The 19,132-nt window shown below is 39.6% G+C and overlaps 1 protein-coding gene across 1 annotated transcript in view; it reads left to right on the top strand.

The window, feature by feature from the left end:
- LOC122545235 (synaptotagmin-like protein 2) overlaps window positions 1-19,132 on the top strand; it is a 206,429-nt gene that overhangs the window by 78,259 nt on the left and 109,038 nt on the right. The window contains exon 5 of the mRNA XM_087980991.1: window positions 2,643-2,691. Coding sequence (XP_087837117.1) covers window positions 2,643-2,691 — 49 coding nt within the window. The remainder of the gene's footprint in view (window positions 1-2,642; window positions 2,692-19,132) is intronic.

The raw sequence follows: 19,132 nt of genomic DNA, 5'->3' as shown, positions 1-19,132 counted from the left end.
GCCAGGATCAGATGTCTTGGATCGAGTCTACAGGATTCTTAAGGGGAATGGAGAGCAACCAGAAGTCATGGCACACAACAGTACCAATGACATAGGAAAAGGGAGGGGGACCTGAAAAGAGAATTTAGGGAGTTAGGTTGGAAGTTGGAAGGCTGGATGAGCAGAGTAGAAATCTCAGGATTGCTACTGATGCCACGGGCTTGTAAGGCTAGGAATAGAGAATGAGTTCAGATGAACACGTGGCTGCAGGACTGGTGTAGGAGGGAGGGCTTTGGCTATATGGATCATTGGGATACCTTCCTGGGAAGGTGGGACCTCCACAAGAAGGATGGGCTGCACCTGAATTGGAGGGGCAACAATATCCTGGGCAGGAGATTTGCTGGAGCTCTTCAGGAGGGTTTAAGTTAGATTGGCAGGGGGATGGAAGCCGGAGGTACGGATCAGATGATGGAGTAGGTAGTGAAGAGACAGATACAGCATGTAGAGAATCTGTGAGGACAGAAAGGCACTTGATAGGGCAAAGGTGCAATCAGTGTGATGGGTTGAAGTGCGTCTATTTTAATGCATAATGTATCAAATATAAGGGCGATGAACTTAGAGCATGGATCAGTACTGGGAACTGTGATGTTGTGACCATTACGGTGACTTGGATACAACAGGGGCAGGAATGGTTGTTGGATGTTCCAGGGTTTAGATGTTTCAAAAGGAATGGGGTGGAGGTAAAAGAGGTGGGGGTGTGGCATTGCTAATCAAGGAGTGTATCACAGCTGCAGAGATGGAGATCATCAAGGACGGTTTGTCTACAGAATTGGTATGGGTGGAAGTCAGAAATAGGAAAGGAGCAGTCACTTTATTGGGAGTTTTCAACAGAGCCCCCGCCCCCCAATAGTAACAGAGACATGGAGAAGCAGATTGGGAGGCAGAGATTGGAAAGGTACAGAAGTAACAGGGTTGTTGTCATGGATGACTTTAACTTACCTAATAATGATTGGAACCTCCTTAGTTCAAATAGTTTGGATGGACCAGTTTTCGTTGGGTGTGTCCAGGAAGGATTCCTGACTCAATATGTAGATAGGCTGACTGGAAGGGAGGCCATATTGGATTTGGTGCTTGGCAACGAACCAGGCCAGGTGTCAGATCTCTCGGTGGGAGAGCATTTCAGTGATAGTGATCACAATTCCCTGACGTTTACTATAGTCATGGAGAGTGATAAGAGCAGATCGTATGGGAAAGTATTTAATTGGGGTAGGGAGAATTACAATGCTATTAGGCAGCAACTGGGGCACCTAAATTGGGAACATCTCAGGGAAATGCAAGTCAGAAATATGGAGATTGTTAGGAAGCAGTTGTTGGTAGTGCTGGATAAGTTTGTTCCAATGAGGCAGGGAAGGGATGGTAGGTTGAAAGAACGACGGGTGACAAGAGATATGGAATGTCTAGTCAAGAGGAAAAAGGACACTTAAAGTTGAGGAGTCAAGGATCAGACAGGGCTCTGGAGGGTTACAAAGTAGCCAGGAAGGGACTGAAGAATGGACTTTTGAAAGTTCAAAGGGGGCATGAAAAAGTTTTAGCAGGTAGAATGAAGTAAAACCCTAAGGCATTCTACACTTGTGAGGAACAAGAGGATGGCCAAAGGGAGGTAGGGCCGATCAGAGATCGTGGAGGGAAATTGCACCTGGAGTTGGAACTTGCACCTTGGCGTTTGAGGACAGCATGAAACAAACTGATGTGCTTGAATAGGTTGATGTTAAGAAGGAGGATGTGCTGAAAATGTTTGGGTTGGTTTTTTGCACCAGAGGTTTGGAGGGGACCTGATAAAAATGTAAAGATTGAAGGGCCTGGATAGGATGGATAGTTGGAGGGTCAATAATAAGGAGGCATACTTTTAAGGTGAAACGCCGGAGGTTACAGGGGACTTGAGGACCCTCTTTTACACAGAGGGTCATGGGGGCAGGAATGCACTGCCTGGAAAAGTACTTCCAATTGTGCTTCCAATTAAACCTGTTGGACTATAACCTGGTGTTGTGTGAGTTTTAACTTTGTACTCCCCAGTCCAACACCGGCATCTCCAAATCATAACCTTTAAGAAGTACTTGAATGACTACTTCAATTATGATTACATTCAACACTATAGGCCTATTACTGAAAAGTGAGACTCATGCAGACTTAGTATATTTTTGACAGCCTCTTCTATACTGTATGATTCTATGGTTTGAAATATATGTTTGAAACTCCAGGGAAGGGTGGAGACTTGGTGAACCATGTGGATTTTTAAAATGTATGTATATCGCTGAATTCTGAAGATTAAAAATCAAAAGAGGGCTCTTATTCTGGCATGTTTTCATATGTATGTGTGCCTTGCTTAAATTTGGATGCTTTCATCCATTCATTCTCTTTGCATTATTTTCTAGACATTACTGCAGTGGCTGTGCCTTGGTCAGTCTAACTATACTGAGATTATTGGTTGGCTGATTTTCAATTTATAAATACGACTTACTAGAACTGACAGTGGACCGCAAAACCAATAATACAGTTGCAAATTTAAGAAGCTAAAAGGGTTATTGCAGGTGAAAATGGCGAAATTGTTTTATCTAAATTTCATTCTGATGTAATTTTTTTCTCTATATTCTCCCCAAACATAGGCAACAGTAGACAGATATAATCCAAAGGATGAAGTAAGGACAAGGGAAGGTACTCAACATTTTTCAATACTTTTGTTAGAGAAATTTCAGGAGCCTTTCATTTCTTTGCTTAAGTGTTTTTGTGCAAGTCCATTTTGTTGTACAAATATATTGCTTAAAAATATGTAAATATGAAAGAGTTGAGTTTCATCTCTCACTTCCATAAGCATTTCAGGTATTCATTCATTGAACACCACCTATTTACCATTGGGACCCGATATCAAATATTTTCAAGCTGCACAAGTGATCAGAATTTCTAGGAATAAAAATTATATTTCCAAATGTTTTAACCATAATAGTGTTATTTTGATTTCAGTTCTGTAAATAGAGCCTCCATGATCAGGCATTTATAATGTATTCAGCTCATTCCAGCCTTTTATTCCAGTGTTATGTGGGTCTATTTTTCTGTTATCAAGATTAAGAAATCATGTTTGTTATATTAGATGGCAGGAATGAACACATTGATGTTAATTTCCCAGAATCTAGACATAAGAACAACCTTCATACAAATGTGGCTGTAAATTATAGGCACTGAACATTGAGTTAAACAGTCAACCTCAAATTTAGCTGCTTAATGATTTTGTATATACCAAACCATAAGTTTTTATACCCTTTTGTTCTTCTGAATGAGTCATTAAACTGACACTTTGGCCATAAACGAGTTAGAAAGATTTCACTGCACTAAACAAAGATGAGTGGTTTCTTTAATCAGGCCGTACATGTCGATTCTATAAAATTTTGCACTGAATAGAAAGCCAGTCAACAATGGCTATAGAATACAGCACTAAATTTAGAAACTATTTCAGTGGTTTTCCAGTGAGACTCATAAATCCAAACGCCCTTTTAGAACCTGAGGCTGGAAGCCTCAGTTGGGCAGCTTCTATTCCATTTGTGTTACTTTGGTGCAAGTGTGGCAGAAATCAGATTTTGTCTCAACAAAACAAGAACAAATTTCTAGTCATAGAATCTGAAGTTCACAGGCAACTGCTTGGTCATCATACCTGTACTGGCACTCTGAAAGAGCTAACCACTTCTTTTGGAACAGTTTTAAGGATAAGTTCACTTCAATGATCCTATTCTTCAGCTGGGAGCTGCAAAGCTTGAAGGAGGTTTGTTGCTGCAACTCACACATGCACTTTTATCAAGCATAGCTTCCCTCTAGGAGGGCTAGAGCTTTGTGTTTCCTCTTTTAGCATCAATCTGTGTGTGTTTTTGTGTCACTTTTTTTGATAATTTATTAAACTGTCATACAATTGACGTATATGCAGTAAATGTATAATACAAGCCCAAATGGTGGATTTTTGTGTGGGCTTGGAAAAACCTAGCCTTTTTTGCACCTTCTGACATGTACACTGGACACGCGTGACTGTATTTGTGATTTATATCTTTTCTCATACACTGCAAACCCAACTTCTGTACGTATTTTGTGAGCTAAAATGGAGGGTTTGAGGCATGTGGATACAGATATGGGCTGTCGCAGCAGCCCAACTCCAACATTGTTTGAGGGCCACCTAAAGCTCACTCACTGACCCACCACCATGCCATCCAATGTCCTCTCTGAGGCCTCATACTGCCCATGCTTCCTCTTCTCCATGCAATCCATTTGCCATCTCAGAACCCCAATGTCACCTAAGCCTTCTCTTGTATTTGACTCTGTAACCCCTTATACTTGTTATGCCAACTCCATGCCTCCCCTCAGATCTCCTATGATCCCTCAGATTAATTCCACCCAAGCCACCTCCACCAAATATTGTCCATAGCCATTTACCCAGCATCCACTATATACAGTCCTCAGCAATGGCAATAATTTCATAATGATTGCAAAAAACTGAAATCTCTACCAATCTAATTAATTCAAGCTCACTATGATTCGCAGTACCAGCATATATAAAAAAACTCATTGTGGAGACGCAAGAAACCACATTAAAGATATGTTATTACTGCTTGTTAAAACTGTCAATCATTCTTTAACCCACTGAGCTGAAAACATTAATCACTTTTGAAACAAATCAAGCATTTACAATAGCTACAGCCATGATTACAAAAGATTCCAACTATGTTGCCTGAAACATATAGAATGGGTGTCTGATGGAAACTGGTAGATTGCTGTCTCAGCTCTAGCTTCCTGTCTGCTCCGCATAACTCTTAATTTCCTTGCTGACCGAAACAAAATTCTGGAAGCTGCTGGAAATCTGAAACAAGTACGCAAAAAAACTGGGTGAAACTCAGCAGGTCTGGCAGCACCTTTAACTCTTTCTCTCTCTCTCCACAGATTCTGTCGGATCTGCTGAGGTCATGTCTATTCTGATTTCAAACTAAAAAATATTGAGTTTATTTTTAACCTTTTAAAAACTGAAGCAGTCAGTCAATTTAAATCACAGGACAAAGCATGACAGCAGGAGCTGACAAGAACTTTTTTGCTCTTTGTACATTATGGTACTTTTGGCCATTGGGAAAAAATATTATCTATCATGATAACAATTACACAGTGTTGATTAAAGGTTACTTTGTAGGGCATATCCCTATTATGAATCATGGCATTTATCTCTGTTCTATCACACATCTATTTTACAATCAAAATACGGTTATGAAATTTGAAGATGGGAATACATTTTCATTTAACTTTCATAATGTTCCCATCTCCTTAGCAGGTTAATCAGAACCCACTCCAAGGAACCTTCTTTGTGTTTTTGGGTTTCCAAGCTCTGCATCATCAGGTGGCACGGTGGCTCAGTGGTTAGCACTGCTGCCTCACAGCGCCAGGGACGTGGGTTCGATTCCAGCCTTGGGTGATTGTCCGTGTGGAGTTTGCCCGTTCTGCTCGTGTTTGCATGGGCTTTCCTCCAGGTGCTCCAGTTTCCTCCCACAGTCCAAACCAAAAATGTGCAAGTCAGGTGAATTGGCCATGCTAAATTGTCATAGCGTTAGGTGCATGAGTTGGGGTAAATGTAGGGGAACGGGTCTGGGTGGGTTACTCTTCAGAGAGTCGGTGTGGACTTGCTGTGCCATACGCCCTGTTTCCACACTGTAGGGAATCTAAGCTAATCATCACTCTATGAAAATGGTGTGTGCGGGATATCTTAATTTTCCTGTGCCTTCAATCTATGATCTATGTATGTTCACGCATCAAACCTTCTCAACCTGTGAAAAGGTCACATGAAAATGGTGCAGCCAGGCAGGCAGCAGAAAATTATTTTTCATTTGAGAGAATTGAAGTACAATGTTTTGCACCAGTTTCTGCCTCTATTCAAAGACAGAAATTTGTTCCTATATTAAAATTATTGGTACTAAACAATTAACGATGAATCCACTTCTAATATGATAATCCCCAGTTGCAATCTTAGAAATTATACTGGGGATGTGCCCACACTCCTCTTCATTTTAGTTTCTGGAGGAGCTTGTGATGTCAGCACATGAATAAGGTTAATTTACAAAGCCTGTTCCCAATATTTACCAACAATGGCTTCAACAGCCTCCTATGCCATGGGGAAACTGAATTATCCTTCCAGAAAAGCACCGACAGCTTCTGAGGCTGGTACTTACTGATAGGGTAAAACTATAAGATTCACCTTAACTGTTTCAGTCAACTGACCACTCTTCATATACGGTTCTGTCTAAACTCAGTGTGTACTCACCCCCCACAAACCCCCACTCCACATCCACCACTATACTCCCCAAAACAGGAAATCCTCTACACTTGACTACCTAGGAACATTGAAATGTGGAAATATAGGAATTAAGAGCAGGATTGGCTTATTCAGCCATTCAATTCTAGTCCACCATTCAATTAGCTCATGATTGATTGATTGCTATCTCAACTCTACCTTGCTGCCAGTTCCTCATAACCCTTAATTTCATTGCCTATCAATGTATCTAACCTGCATGGACAGGTGTTGGATAGGTTGGGACTATATGCACTGGAGAAGCACAGCAGGTCAGGCAGCATCAGAGAAGCAGGAAAATCGATGTTTCGGACAAAAGTCCTTCATCGGAAATAGAGGCAGGTAGCCTCCAGGGTGGAGAGATAAATGGGGAGGGTGGGGCTGAGGAGAAGGTAGCAAAGAGTACAATAGGTGAATGGGGGTGGGGATGGAAGTGATAGGTCAGAGAGGAGGGTGGAGTGGATAGGTGGGAAGGAGACAGTGCTGAGCTGGAAGGTTGGAACTGGGGTAAGGTGGGGGGAGGGGAAATGAGGAAACTGGAGGCTTCCTGCCTCTATTCCTGATGAAGGGCTTTTGTCCGAAACGTCGATTTTCCTGCTCCTCGGATGCTGCCTGACCTGCTGTGTTTTTCCAGCACCACTCTGATCTAAGTTCTGATTTCCAGCATCTGCAGCCCTCACTTTTGCTTACTATATGCACTGGAATTTAGAAGCATGATTGGAATAGCGTAGAAACCTATAAAATTTAACTAAACCAGACAGATAAATGCAGAAAAGATGTTCTTGATGACTGGGGAGTCCAGAACTAGGGGTCAATAATAAAGTTACAGAGAGGCCATTTAGGACTGAGATGAGGAGAAATTTCTCAAGCCAGGGAGTGGTCACCCTGTGGAATTCTCTGCCAAAGGAAGTGGTTGAAGTCACAACATTGAATGTTTTCAGGAAGGAGTTAGATATCGTACTCAAGGTTAAAGGGATCAAAAGATATGGGGAAAAAGCAGGAACACGATACTGAGTTGAATGATCAGCCATGATCACTTTGAATAACGGAGCAGGCTTCAGGGGCTGAACAGTCTATTTCTGCTCCTATTCTCTGTGAATCTATGTTTATCAATGAGAATAAATGCATTGAACTAGCCTCCATGCTTTCTGAGGGAGAAAATTCCATACACTAACTATCTGCTGAGAGGAAAAAGAAATTTTCATCTCCGTCATAAACAAAAGTTGCCACAAGAGGAAATATTAACCCAGCATTTACTTTGTATGGTCCATCCAGATCATTATTTCTTATCTGAAAAAGAATAGATGACTGCTCCATCCTTACCAGGATAATATAAAGCTCCCAGAAATTGATTGTGATTTAGGCTTAATAAAGCCTCTACTGTTTCTGTAAGGTGCTGCAGCTTTCCTGCTAGACTTAGGGTTGGGGGAGACAAGAAACCTAAAGAACTTTATCTCGTTTGTGAAAAGGAGCTATCTGTGGACTTCATATTGTCATTGCAGTAACTAGCAGCTCATTGACAGCTTAATAAAAATAATAGTTACGCACTAAAAATGAACATCTTGCATTAAAGTGAAATTCTAATTTGTAGTACAATGCTACTCTGACAAATCAGATTTGAAATTCAGTAAGAAGTTGAAGAAGACGTGGACAGCGAGTAATTGTAATGAAATAATTTGCACATAATCTTTAAGAACAGAATATTATGTTCTTGTTCATGAATCATAGATGATTCTGTCTGGCAAATGTAATGTCACCTAAATAGCAATCTTCCTACTGCTCAATTCAAAATAGCACATGTAATGTTAATATGAGAACTTCTCATTAAAAATACATCTATTTCATAACAAACATGATGGATGGTGCATTAAGGCTAATGTTGATGAATTATGCTTGAAAATTATTTTTCAATCCTGCTAATTCTAACATCTGGCATCTCATTTTTGTTTTTATTAATGCATCTATTGTGATTCACACTGTAGAAAACTAAGGAAGAGACTGATTTAAAAAGTTTGGTTTTGGTTATAATTGGGCTATAACATGTTGTGCATAGAAAAGCAGTCTCAAAACTGTGTAAAATTGTTGTTTAATTGTATTGGTTCCCAGCCTATTCAAATAGCTAAAAGAGAAAGCGCACTTCCAAAAGGGATTTATTTGTATTAATATCAACATGCACAGTGATTCTGAAATACCTTTCTTTGCTCTTTTTTTAATGGCATGGACAGTCTACAGCATACATTAAATCTGGTGCACAGTGGGATTAGGATACATTGCCACTCGTGGAGAAGAGTTGACCAGGATTGCATAGTGAAGCTGTTGAGCTGAATGTATAAAATAAATAAAATAAAAGGCCAGAATTTTCCTTTTCTTGGTTTGGTATGAGCAATGGCAAGAGAGATGGTACTGTATAATGATTCCAGCTGATGTCACTACTGAACAGAATGGCCTGTTTCCACACTATAGGGAATCTAATCCGATCTAATAACAGAATGAAATCTGGCTTGTTAAACTTTTTTTGTTTGTCTTATTTAATGTAGTGGCCTTTAACTGGATCATAAGCAGTTGCAGATTTGATTTTAACAATTAAGCAGAAGGGTACGACATGAAATAAATAAAACCAATGAAAAAAACAAACTGAACAATTGAAATATAACAGAGTTTGAAAGATTTTAATACGCATGGGAAAAGAAAATCCCATCTACTCCCCAACGCCATCAGTTTGCAGTTAATCAAAATCCAGAGAAACTTTCTTTCCCTGTCTAACCTGTCGGTTCGACTTAATTGCTTTTTCTGGTCCTGTGAGCTAAGGCCTTTTGACTCCTCCCACAGCTGACAGCTGAGCCTTTCTCTGTCTTCCCATAATCTGCAGTGTTCTAACCAAGTATTTATGGTCTGGAAATTTCACAGATTATACTCTTTCTTATTTTCTTACCTGCCCTGAAAAATCTCCTTTTCGAGGAGAGACTACACTTGCTTCTGACCCAGTCAGGTTTGGTTTCAACTGAACCCAAAAGCTTTAGAACTAACTTCTTAAAAACTTGCTCATCGTAGATACTGCTGCAAGTTTTCTTTTTCTTATCGTAAGCCCCCACATTATAAACAGACTTTCATTAACACTCTAGGTTTTGTTGCAGTCACTTGGTTCCTACTACATAATGGTTTAAACAGTAATTTTGGGAAAAAAGGTACAGTTAATTTTAAACCCACCCACAAAAATAATATGCAACTAGTTTAAACTCCAAACTATAATGAAACTGATATTAAAATATCTCACTCATGCATCTTTTATCACATTGGGAAAACTTAATAAACAAACAATCAGAATCTCCATGTTGAGAACATTGTCTTGCAATTTTCCCCTCAACTCTGCTCACTAGGAATATATAGATTCTGGATGAAAGGCTTTTGCCCAAAATGTTGACTTTCCTGCTCCTTGGAGGCTGCCTGACCTGCTGTGCTTTTCCAGCATGACTCTAATCTTGGCTCTGATCTCCAGCATCTGCAGTCCTCGCTTTCGCTTATATATAAGTAGACACTTGGACATTAAGGCTTGTCCATGCAGGTTAACCTGTTTACTAAATCCCCAGTTTGGTGCCTTGTCAGCACATGTATTTTTCAAACTGGAAGAACTATATTAGGAGATTTAACAAAATTGGCTATCCAGACCCCTGCCTGAAACAGGGCTTTTGCAGATGCAGGGAGGAATTGAATGCCTATTTTAGGCCCTTAGTTCAAGATTATTTTGCCCTGAGCTTTTCATTAAAATTGGATATTTATATCACTTAAGAGCTAAGATTTTATGCATTTACTTATTTTATCCCACATTCTACAAAAATCCAGTAGTTCTGACCAGTGACCTAATCAAAGAAATTCTCCATCTTACATCACACTGAAACACTGCCTCTGCCACCATTATCACCATTCTTGCCCTCTATCCTAAATATTTCCTTTCCCCAAACCACACCCCCCCATCCCAGATCCCTCTCCTTCATCAATACCATTCCTGATGTCAATTTCTGAGAGCCTATGCAAAGATTGCAGTTGGCTGACCTTCTATTTCTGTTTGTCAGAGGGCTGTTTTTAGCTTGCAGACTCCAAGGCCATCATTGGTGATGTCATGGGCATCATTACCCAGGCACAGGACATGTATTCTGCAAGTTCAATAAAGAGCACACCCAATTTACTACTCCCTGATTAAATTCCAAAATAAAATTGGTCATTTGGAAATAAAGGATGATTCCATGATTCAATTTTCTCAACTGGGATTAACTCTTGAAAGTCTGGAGTCTTGAGAATTGTGGATATGCATTTCATGATTTTCTAACTATTAAAATGTGATTTCTGAAGATTTTCTTCCCATATGCATGGAATCCTTTCTAGTCATGTTTATCATGAATTGAAGATTGATTGCGCTGTAAACTACACTGAGTCAACCATGTTTTTATCATGGTGAAGGATTAATATAACTTGTAATACAATGAACCTGTTGTACAGATACTGCTGGGAGCTGCCATTATTTTGTGCAGAGATTGATTTTTATGCTACAAGGTACTGGCAAAAGAAATTTTATTTTTATCACCCCTGTGCAATTCTGAGCTTCTCAAGTCTGGGCATTAACAAGGTCTCAATGGTCCTCAAAAAGCCATTATTATGTCTAACTTTCAGAAAGAAATTTTGGGATGGCAATAACTCAAATCAGTACCAAAAACAGAAAAGGAAAATTATTTTCTGTAATTGCTCCACTTTTTTTGTGAAGCTTGCACATTCTGAAAAATATGCCACTCATTATAGAAATTGAGTTGTAATTTGATGCATTGGCTTTAGTTTAAAGTGGCATTTTAAACACTCATGTTTGAAATATAAATCTTGACTAGGTCGATGCAGAGACAGATTTGACTGAAACCTATCTCTCTATTGATTTACCATGTGTGGTACTAAGTACTGTCAGTCTGATAAGACTTTCATGATTTCAAACGGTTTGCAACTTTGGTCATCAAAATCAGAGAAAAACACATTCTATTAGTTAATCGTGAGTTCAGGGTTATACAGCATAAGAGTGCTATTCGGTCAGATATTATCTATGTCCTACATAATGGTTGTCTGGTTGCCAGATATGAGTTTCTAATCAACTTTCAATTCTTCCCATTATTCTAATTCCCATTCTTGTCTGTTTATTGCTTACCATCTGCATTCAGCTGATTGAGTTTAAATGACATTTTTTCTTTTGATAAAAATTGAAGAGTATTGTCAAACCCAGAAAAATGGCAAGTAAATAGAAAGAGTAAATTTGGAAAAAGAATTGTCTCCAAGGCCAAGGAGAGTGGGACATGAGATTACAGATTGTGTTGGGGTATAATTCTGTAGCTACCAATGAGGGAATAGTTCCTCATGAATGCCCAGTCTTGAGTTGCTCGATAAGTTTGGAACCTATCCCCCACTGAGCACAGTGGTCATACCACACAAGGCAATAGAGGATCTCCTCAATGCAATGATGGGATTTTGTCTCCACAATGACTGTGCAGGGTCCTTCCACTGATATTATCATGCACCAGGCAGATTGGTGAGGATGATGCCAATTATGTTTTAACCTCTTATTGGTTCCTTACACCCTAGCACAGCCTAGTCTAGCAGCAATGTCCTTCAGGACTGGACCAACTTTATCCCTTGTTGAGCTGCCAAGCGACTCTTGGTAATTAGCCAGAAGTTTCCTAAATGATGCTGAAAATGTGTTGCTGGAAAAGTGCAGCAGGTCAGGAAGCATCCAGGGAACAGGAGAATCGACGTTTTGGGCATAAGCCCTTCTTCAGGAATGATGTTTGGTCTGGTGCTATGATCTCTTTGATGATAAGATGTAGAAGCAGAAGTATGCCATTTTCTATCAAGTCTGCTCTGCCCTTCTGTTAGATCATGGCTCATGTTATAATCCTTAACTCTACTTTCCTGCCTTATCCTCATAACCCTTGATTCCGTTACTGACTAAAATTCTTTCTGGCTCAGCCTTAAAATTACGTAACAACGCAGCCTCAACAACCTTTTGCAGGTAAAGAATTCCACAGATTGATTGCTTCAGGGAGAAAATAATTCTTCCTCTCTCTTTCTTAAATGGATGACTCCTTACTGTGAGATTAATGCTATCAGGTCCTGGAGTTTCCAACAAAAGAAAACACTGTCTCCTCATCTGCCCTGTCAAGTCTCATGATAATTTTGTGTTTTAATAAGGTCGCCTATCTTTCTTCGAAACTTCAATAAATATAAGCCCTATTTACTCATTCTCACCTTAAAAGAGGATCTCTCTATACCCAGAATCAATCCAGTGAACCTTCTCTAGACTGCCTCCAACGCCAATATTGTAAGGAAACCAAAACTGTTCACTGTATTCCAAGTCTGGACTGACTTGTGCCTTGAAGTCCTTTTAACAAGATTTTAACAAGACTGCTTTATTTTTAGGACCCGTCCCCAGTGGAAACTCCCTTTTTGCTCTATATCAATTTGCTGCCATATCTGCTATGTCTGTCCTGCAGTTGTACAGGATATGCTAGGGTTACCAATGGTGTTGTTTGGGAGCTTGACTGTACAGTATAATTTTGTGAGTATGACTTTATCAGGCTGGTGCTTGTCTAGTCTGTGATTTTGCTTGGCTTATATTGGCACTAGCCACCACGTGTTAGTAAGAAGGAATTAGCAAAGGCAACATGGCTCTGCTTGCCTTTGTTGTTCTACTGCCTTTGTTTTTCTACTGCCTAAGTCGATGCTGGGTGATCTGTCTGTTTCAATCCTTTTAGACTTTCAGTGGCTTGATACAGTTGAGTGATTTGCCAGGTTGTTTCAGAGGGCAGTTAAGGGTTAACCAGGTTGCAGAGGATCAGTAGTCAGAAGGAGGCTATAGACCAGGTACGGTTGGCAGATTTCCTTCCCTAAAGATCATTAATGGATGAGATGTCTCTTTACACCAATGGTTTCATGGTTCCAGATTTTATTGAATTTAAGTCCTACCATTTACCATGGTAAAATTAAAACCCAGATTCCTTGCGTATTTCCTGGCCTTTAGATTACTAATGCAGCAACAACACTACCATCTGATTATCTCCCCTCTGGATTTGTGAGATCTTGTCTGTTAACATTCCTACTCGGCACCCTGCACATCTCGAACCAAACATTAACCATTCAAGGGCATTGTGGGCCTACCTACACCACATGGATTGCAATGGTTGAAGAAGGCTGCTCATCACCACCTTCTTAAGGGCAATTAGGGACAGGCAATAAATACTGGCCCAGACAATGATGCCCATGTTCCATGAGTGAAAAAATGATGATAATAATAATAAAAACTTTCACCTGAGTCAGGTTTTGTAGACTCGAGCAAAAATTCAGGCCTAAATTACATTTGAAGAAGTCTTCCCATAATCAAATTAATGTCTTAGAATGCACCATAGTACTATGGAGAAAGTTTACTCATAGCCAAAGGAGAAAAGGAAACTTTTGGATTTAGGAAAAAAAACTGAGTTATAAGCATGTTAAGATTTCATTGGATAACTTTAAACCATATGTTACATAAGAGATATACTCAATTCTACTTTCTAAGGTTATCCATTTAAATTGGTATATTTCCAGTTTATAATAGTTGTAAGTGCTGGAGAAACCTATCAGGTTTGGAGTGAGAAATTGAGTTAATGTTTTGCGTCTGATATGACTCTTCCTTATATTGTTCTCCCAGCACTGTGAGGCTTAATCTATGAGCAGGACTTTTTTTAGAAGGTTTTTTTTTCATCTAGTGGCATGGTGTTACTTGACTATGGGTGAGACCTCCTTTTCCATTTGGGGAGAATATCCCACTTTTGTTACCAGCTACTTGGATGGCTGGCTCTTCTGACTAGTGTCAGTAACTGAAAAGAAGCTGTCTGAGGCTGGAATTTAGATAAATCCAAGGCATCAGCTGTTTATGGTTAGAAAGGGGCTGGAGGGCTAGGTCTGAGAGAAGCCAGCAGTCATCGTCCTTGTAGATACCAATGACATAGACAGGACAAAGAAGACTGTCTTACATAGTCAATAAGAAGAACAATGAGGCAAATTAAGAAGGAGAACTTCAAAGGTCATAATCTCTATATTATTTCTGATCCACAAGAAAGTTGACATAGGGCAAATGGGAATAGATATGAATGAGTGACTCAGACTGGTGTGGGAAAAGTGGCTTCCAGAAAAGGAGCATTGGCATCAGTTCTGGACAAAGTGGAATCTGTACCAATGGAAATTGTTTCCACTTGAGCCAAATTGGGCCTGGTGCTCTTACCAACCACGTAACTTGGGATGTGGAGCGGATTTTAATTGAAATGGTGTGTATAAGGGATCAAATTTAGGAAGTTGCGATAAACCTCAAAGTACAGCCAAGGCCAAAAAGAAATCATGATTTGGAGATGCCGGTGTTGGACTGGGGTGTACAAAGTTAAAGATCACACAACATCAGGAGCGTCGCTCCGAAAGCTAATGTGCTTCCAATTAAACCTGTTGGACTATAACCTGGTGTTGTGTGATTTTTAGCCAAAAAGAAAGGTATTGCTTTGGGAAATGAAACACAGGCAGTGACGAGAAGGGGCAAATGTTAAGGTAAACCAACAGATTAGACTGGAATTTGCAAAAAAAGGATCAAATTAAATATGCTATCTGGATGCATATTGCATTTGAAGCAACACAGATGAATTAAGAGCACAAATAGAAATAAATAAGTACCATTACATCGAGCTGGCTGCAGGATGACATGAATTAGGACACTAATCTTGAAGGGGACAGGACATTTAGGTCTGACAGGAAACAGGAATTGGTGAGTGAGTGACTTTTTTGTTGCTAATAATATTAGTAGAACAGAGAGGAATGACTTAAATTCTGGATACCAGTATGTGGAATCAGTTTAGATCAATATGAGACATGATGAAGGCACAAAATCACTGTAGGAGAAGTGCAAAATTACAAAATTTTGAGATGTACAAAATTAACCAAGATGAGATGTGCATAAGATGTTTTTGGAATAGTTTCTTAGATAAGTATGTTCTGGGTCAACCAGAAAGCAGATTATACTGGACCTGGTATTGCACAACAACATAGGATTAATTAATTACCTAACAGTGAAGGCATCTCTCAATAGCAGTGACTATAACGTGAATGAATTTTATATTCAGTTTGAGGAACAGAAGAGTGGGTGCAGATGTTTTTAAAATAAGTAAAGCCAATTATTAGGGCATGGAAGCAGATCTAACTAAATTGAATTGGCAAAACAAGTTAAATTTAATAGGTTGAATTTATTTCAATAGATCAATAGGGGTGAAGTTGTAGACAATGAGGGATTTATTTCAGAATACACAAAGTAGACACATTCCAAAGAATAGGTTCCAAGGGACAGATCTATCATCTGTGGTCAGCTAGAAACGATAAAAAGTAGTCTCCAATTTAAAAGAAAATAAAGTGTGCAATTGTGCAAAGATGGTTGGCAAGTCAGCAGACTGGACACAAAATGTTTTAAAAAGTGAGCAAGAAAGCTGGGAAATAATCAGAGTGTGAGGAAAGTTAGGTTGAAGTATTTTAAAAAACAGTTTTCTATAAATATTCAAAAAAGAAGAGTGAAAATCAAAATAAGCATCAGTCCTATCAAAAGTGGAGAATTTGTAATTGAAAATAAGGAGATGGCAGATGAATTGAACAGTAATTCACTGCAGAGGATATACACAATAAATCAGGGAATAGAAGGGACGGAGGAATTCAGGAAAACCATATTCACTGGAGAAGTAGTACTGAGTAAATAGTGGGACCTGTGAGTTGGTAAGTGTCAGCATTCTGATGGACCTCAGCCTAAGGTCTTAAAAGAAGTGGTTAGGAAAATAATTGATGCATTGATTTCAATTTTCTAAAACTCACTTTATTCTGGAAAGGTTCCATTCGATTGGAAATGAGCAAATATGACTCCTTTATTCAAAAAAGATGTCAGAAGCTGTTATTATAGGAGTTATAGTAAGACATTATAATAATTTCAACGTAATGAGGCAGAAACAACATTGTTTTGTGAACAGGAAATCAGATTTATCAATCTATTGAAATTCTTTGAGGAAGTAACATGCTTTGGATAAAAGGGAGCCAATGGATATATTTAGCTTAAATTTCCTGAGACAAATGAAGTGCCACATCAAAGGTTATTGTGAAAAATAAATACTCATGGTTAGCATATTAATATGGGTTGAAGATTGGCTGGATAACAAGGGACAGAGAGTGGGCCTAACAGGGACTTTTTCAGTCTGGCAAGTTAAGGTTAGGGATCAGTCCTGGGAGCTCAACGGTTTACAACTTATACGAAGATACAGATGGTATAGTGCAAAATTTGCTTGTTAAGCAAAGAGGTAAGAGATAAGTTATGAACAGAATATAAGGAGGCAAAGATGAGTTCAGTGAGTGGGCAAAGATGTGGCAAATAGACTAAGATGTGGAAGCATGAGAAGTTGTCTATTTTGATAGAACAAAAAGAAACATCTTTAAATATTCCACTGAATGTGGGAAGAATGCATAAACCAATAACCATTCTAGAGATGTCAGAAAAATCACACTGTAGCATATGAGAAAATACATTGTTAATTCTCAGTGCACACCGGAGCATCTGGGATAATGAAATTGTTTGCTGAAAATGTGTTGCTGGAAAAGCGCAGCAGGTCAGGCAGCATCCAAGGAACAGGAGAATCGACGTTTCGGGCATAAGCCCTTCTTCAGGACCTGCTGCGCTTTTCCAGCAACACATTTTCAGCTCTGATCTCCAGCATCTGCAGTCCTCACTTTCTCCTTAATGAAATTATTTGCCCTATTGGGCAGTGCAGATTTTCATCTGATTCTGTATCATGTAAAATCCAATTCCTGTCAAATGCTGTGTGATTGCAGAACTCTGAGATGCAGGAGGATCTGAATGTCTGAGCCCATGAATCACAGAAAGTTAAGAATGCACAATAGCAAGTAATCAGTGAAAGCTAACAGGATGTTATCATTTATTGTGAGAGGATATGATATATAAAAGAAGGTAGATTTTGCTTCAATTTTACAGGGCACTGTGAGACCACATCTGGAATACTGTGCACAGTACTGGCCAATTTATTTAAGGAAGGATGTAAATGCATTAGAAGCAATTAGAGGTAGTGCACCCGGTCTAATATGTGGAATAAGTGCAATGTTTTATGAGAAAGGTTTGACAGGCTCAGCTTGTAGCATCTGGAGTTTGGAAGAGTAAGATGCACCTTGTGCTAAATATATAAGATCCTTAGGGATTTTGTCAGGGTAAGGAAATTATGGTTCCCCTTATAGGAGAATGGAAGCAGGCCAATCGGCCCAGCCAATCCACACTGACTCTCCAAAGAGCACCCCCTACACTGTAACCCTGCATTTCCCATCGCTAATCCACACACCCCTGGACACTATGGGTAATTTAGCATGGCCTGTCCACCTAACCTGCACATCTTTGGACTATGGAAGGAAACCAAAGCACCCAGAGGAAACCTACACAGACATGGGGAGAATTTGCAAACTCTACACAGACAGTCACCCAAGGGTGAATTTGAACTTGCGTCCCTGGTGCTGTGAGGCAGCTGTGCTAATCACTGTGAGCCACCAAGCTTCCTTATAATTAGGGGTCATGGTTTAAAAATCAGCAGTCACTTTTTTAAAACAGAGCTTTTCTTTTTTCAGAGGTTCATGAGTCTTTGGAACGCTTTTCCTGAAAAGGCAGTTGTAGCAAATTCTGAATATTTTTAAGGCTGAGATGGAGCAATTCTTGTTTAGCAAGAAAGATTATTGGGGTTAGGCAGGAATGCAAACTTGAGGTTACTGTTAGATCAGTGTTGCCCTTATTGAATGGAGCAGAAGGGAGGGCCTGAGTAGCTTACTGTGCTTTTTTGTAAGCTTATTCATATCATGGATGGGTGCAGGAATGGGTTGTGGAGGAGGGATAACATGGGCTTTCACCATGAATGTGGGGCTAATGATGAGGAAGTATTGGGCTGGCTCCAGTGGGTATGGGGAACCTCGCACGTAGATATCTCTATGCCATCAGCCTAGATAGCTAACTTGGCGTAGATGAGGTACCTAACCGGCCATTAATAGGCCCCAGTGTGAACAGGCCACCTGATAGTCCATTGCTTGGTCATGGAGGGCAAGGTGGTAAACACACAGTATTTGCAGCTTCTTACCCTCATTTTCCAGTAGGTAACCATAAAATTCCATCCTATGACTAGGAAGTGAATTGCAGATAGAGTCATACAGTACAGAAACAGACCCTTCAATCCAACCCGTCCATGCCGAAAATAATCCCAAACTAAACTAATCCCACCTGCCTACTTCTGGCCCATCTCCTCCACACCTTTCCTACTCATATATCCATCTAAACGTCTTTTAAATGTTGCAACTGTACCCACATTCACCACTTCTCAGGAAGTTCATTCCACATGGAAACCACCCTCTATGTAAAAAATTTGCCACTCATGTCTTTTTTAAATCTCTCTTCTCTCACTTTAAAAATGTGCCCTGATACAGAGTCAGGTGAAAACCTGCATTGTCCGAAAGGGCAAACAGTTTCATTACCCCAGGGTCTTCACTGTGCACTGAGAATTCACAATGCGTTTTCCTGTACACTGTAGTTTGAATTTTCTGATGCCCCTGGAATTGTTATTGCTTTATGTATTCTTCATTCATTCAGTAAAATATTTAAATATGATTTCCTAAATTCTTGCTCCTGTCGGAGAATTTCAATCACTGGCTAAGCATATCTGGAAA

Source organism: Chiloscyllium plagiosum, unplaced genomic scaffold (assembly GCF_037043375.1).
Source record: "Chiloscyllium plagiosum isolate Xiang-an unplaced genomic scaffold, Cpla_swu_hap1 HiC_scaffold_3, whole genome shotgun sequence".
NCBI classification, from domain to species: Eukaryota; Metazoa; Chordata; class Chondrichthyes; order Orectolobiformes; family Hemiscylliidae; genus Chiloscyllium; species Chiloscyllium plagiosum.
This window is presented reverse-complemented; position numbering and strand designations above follow the sequence as displayed.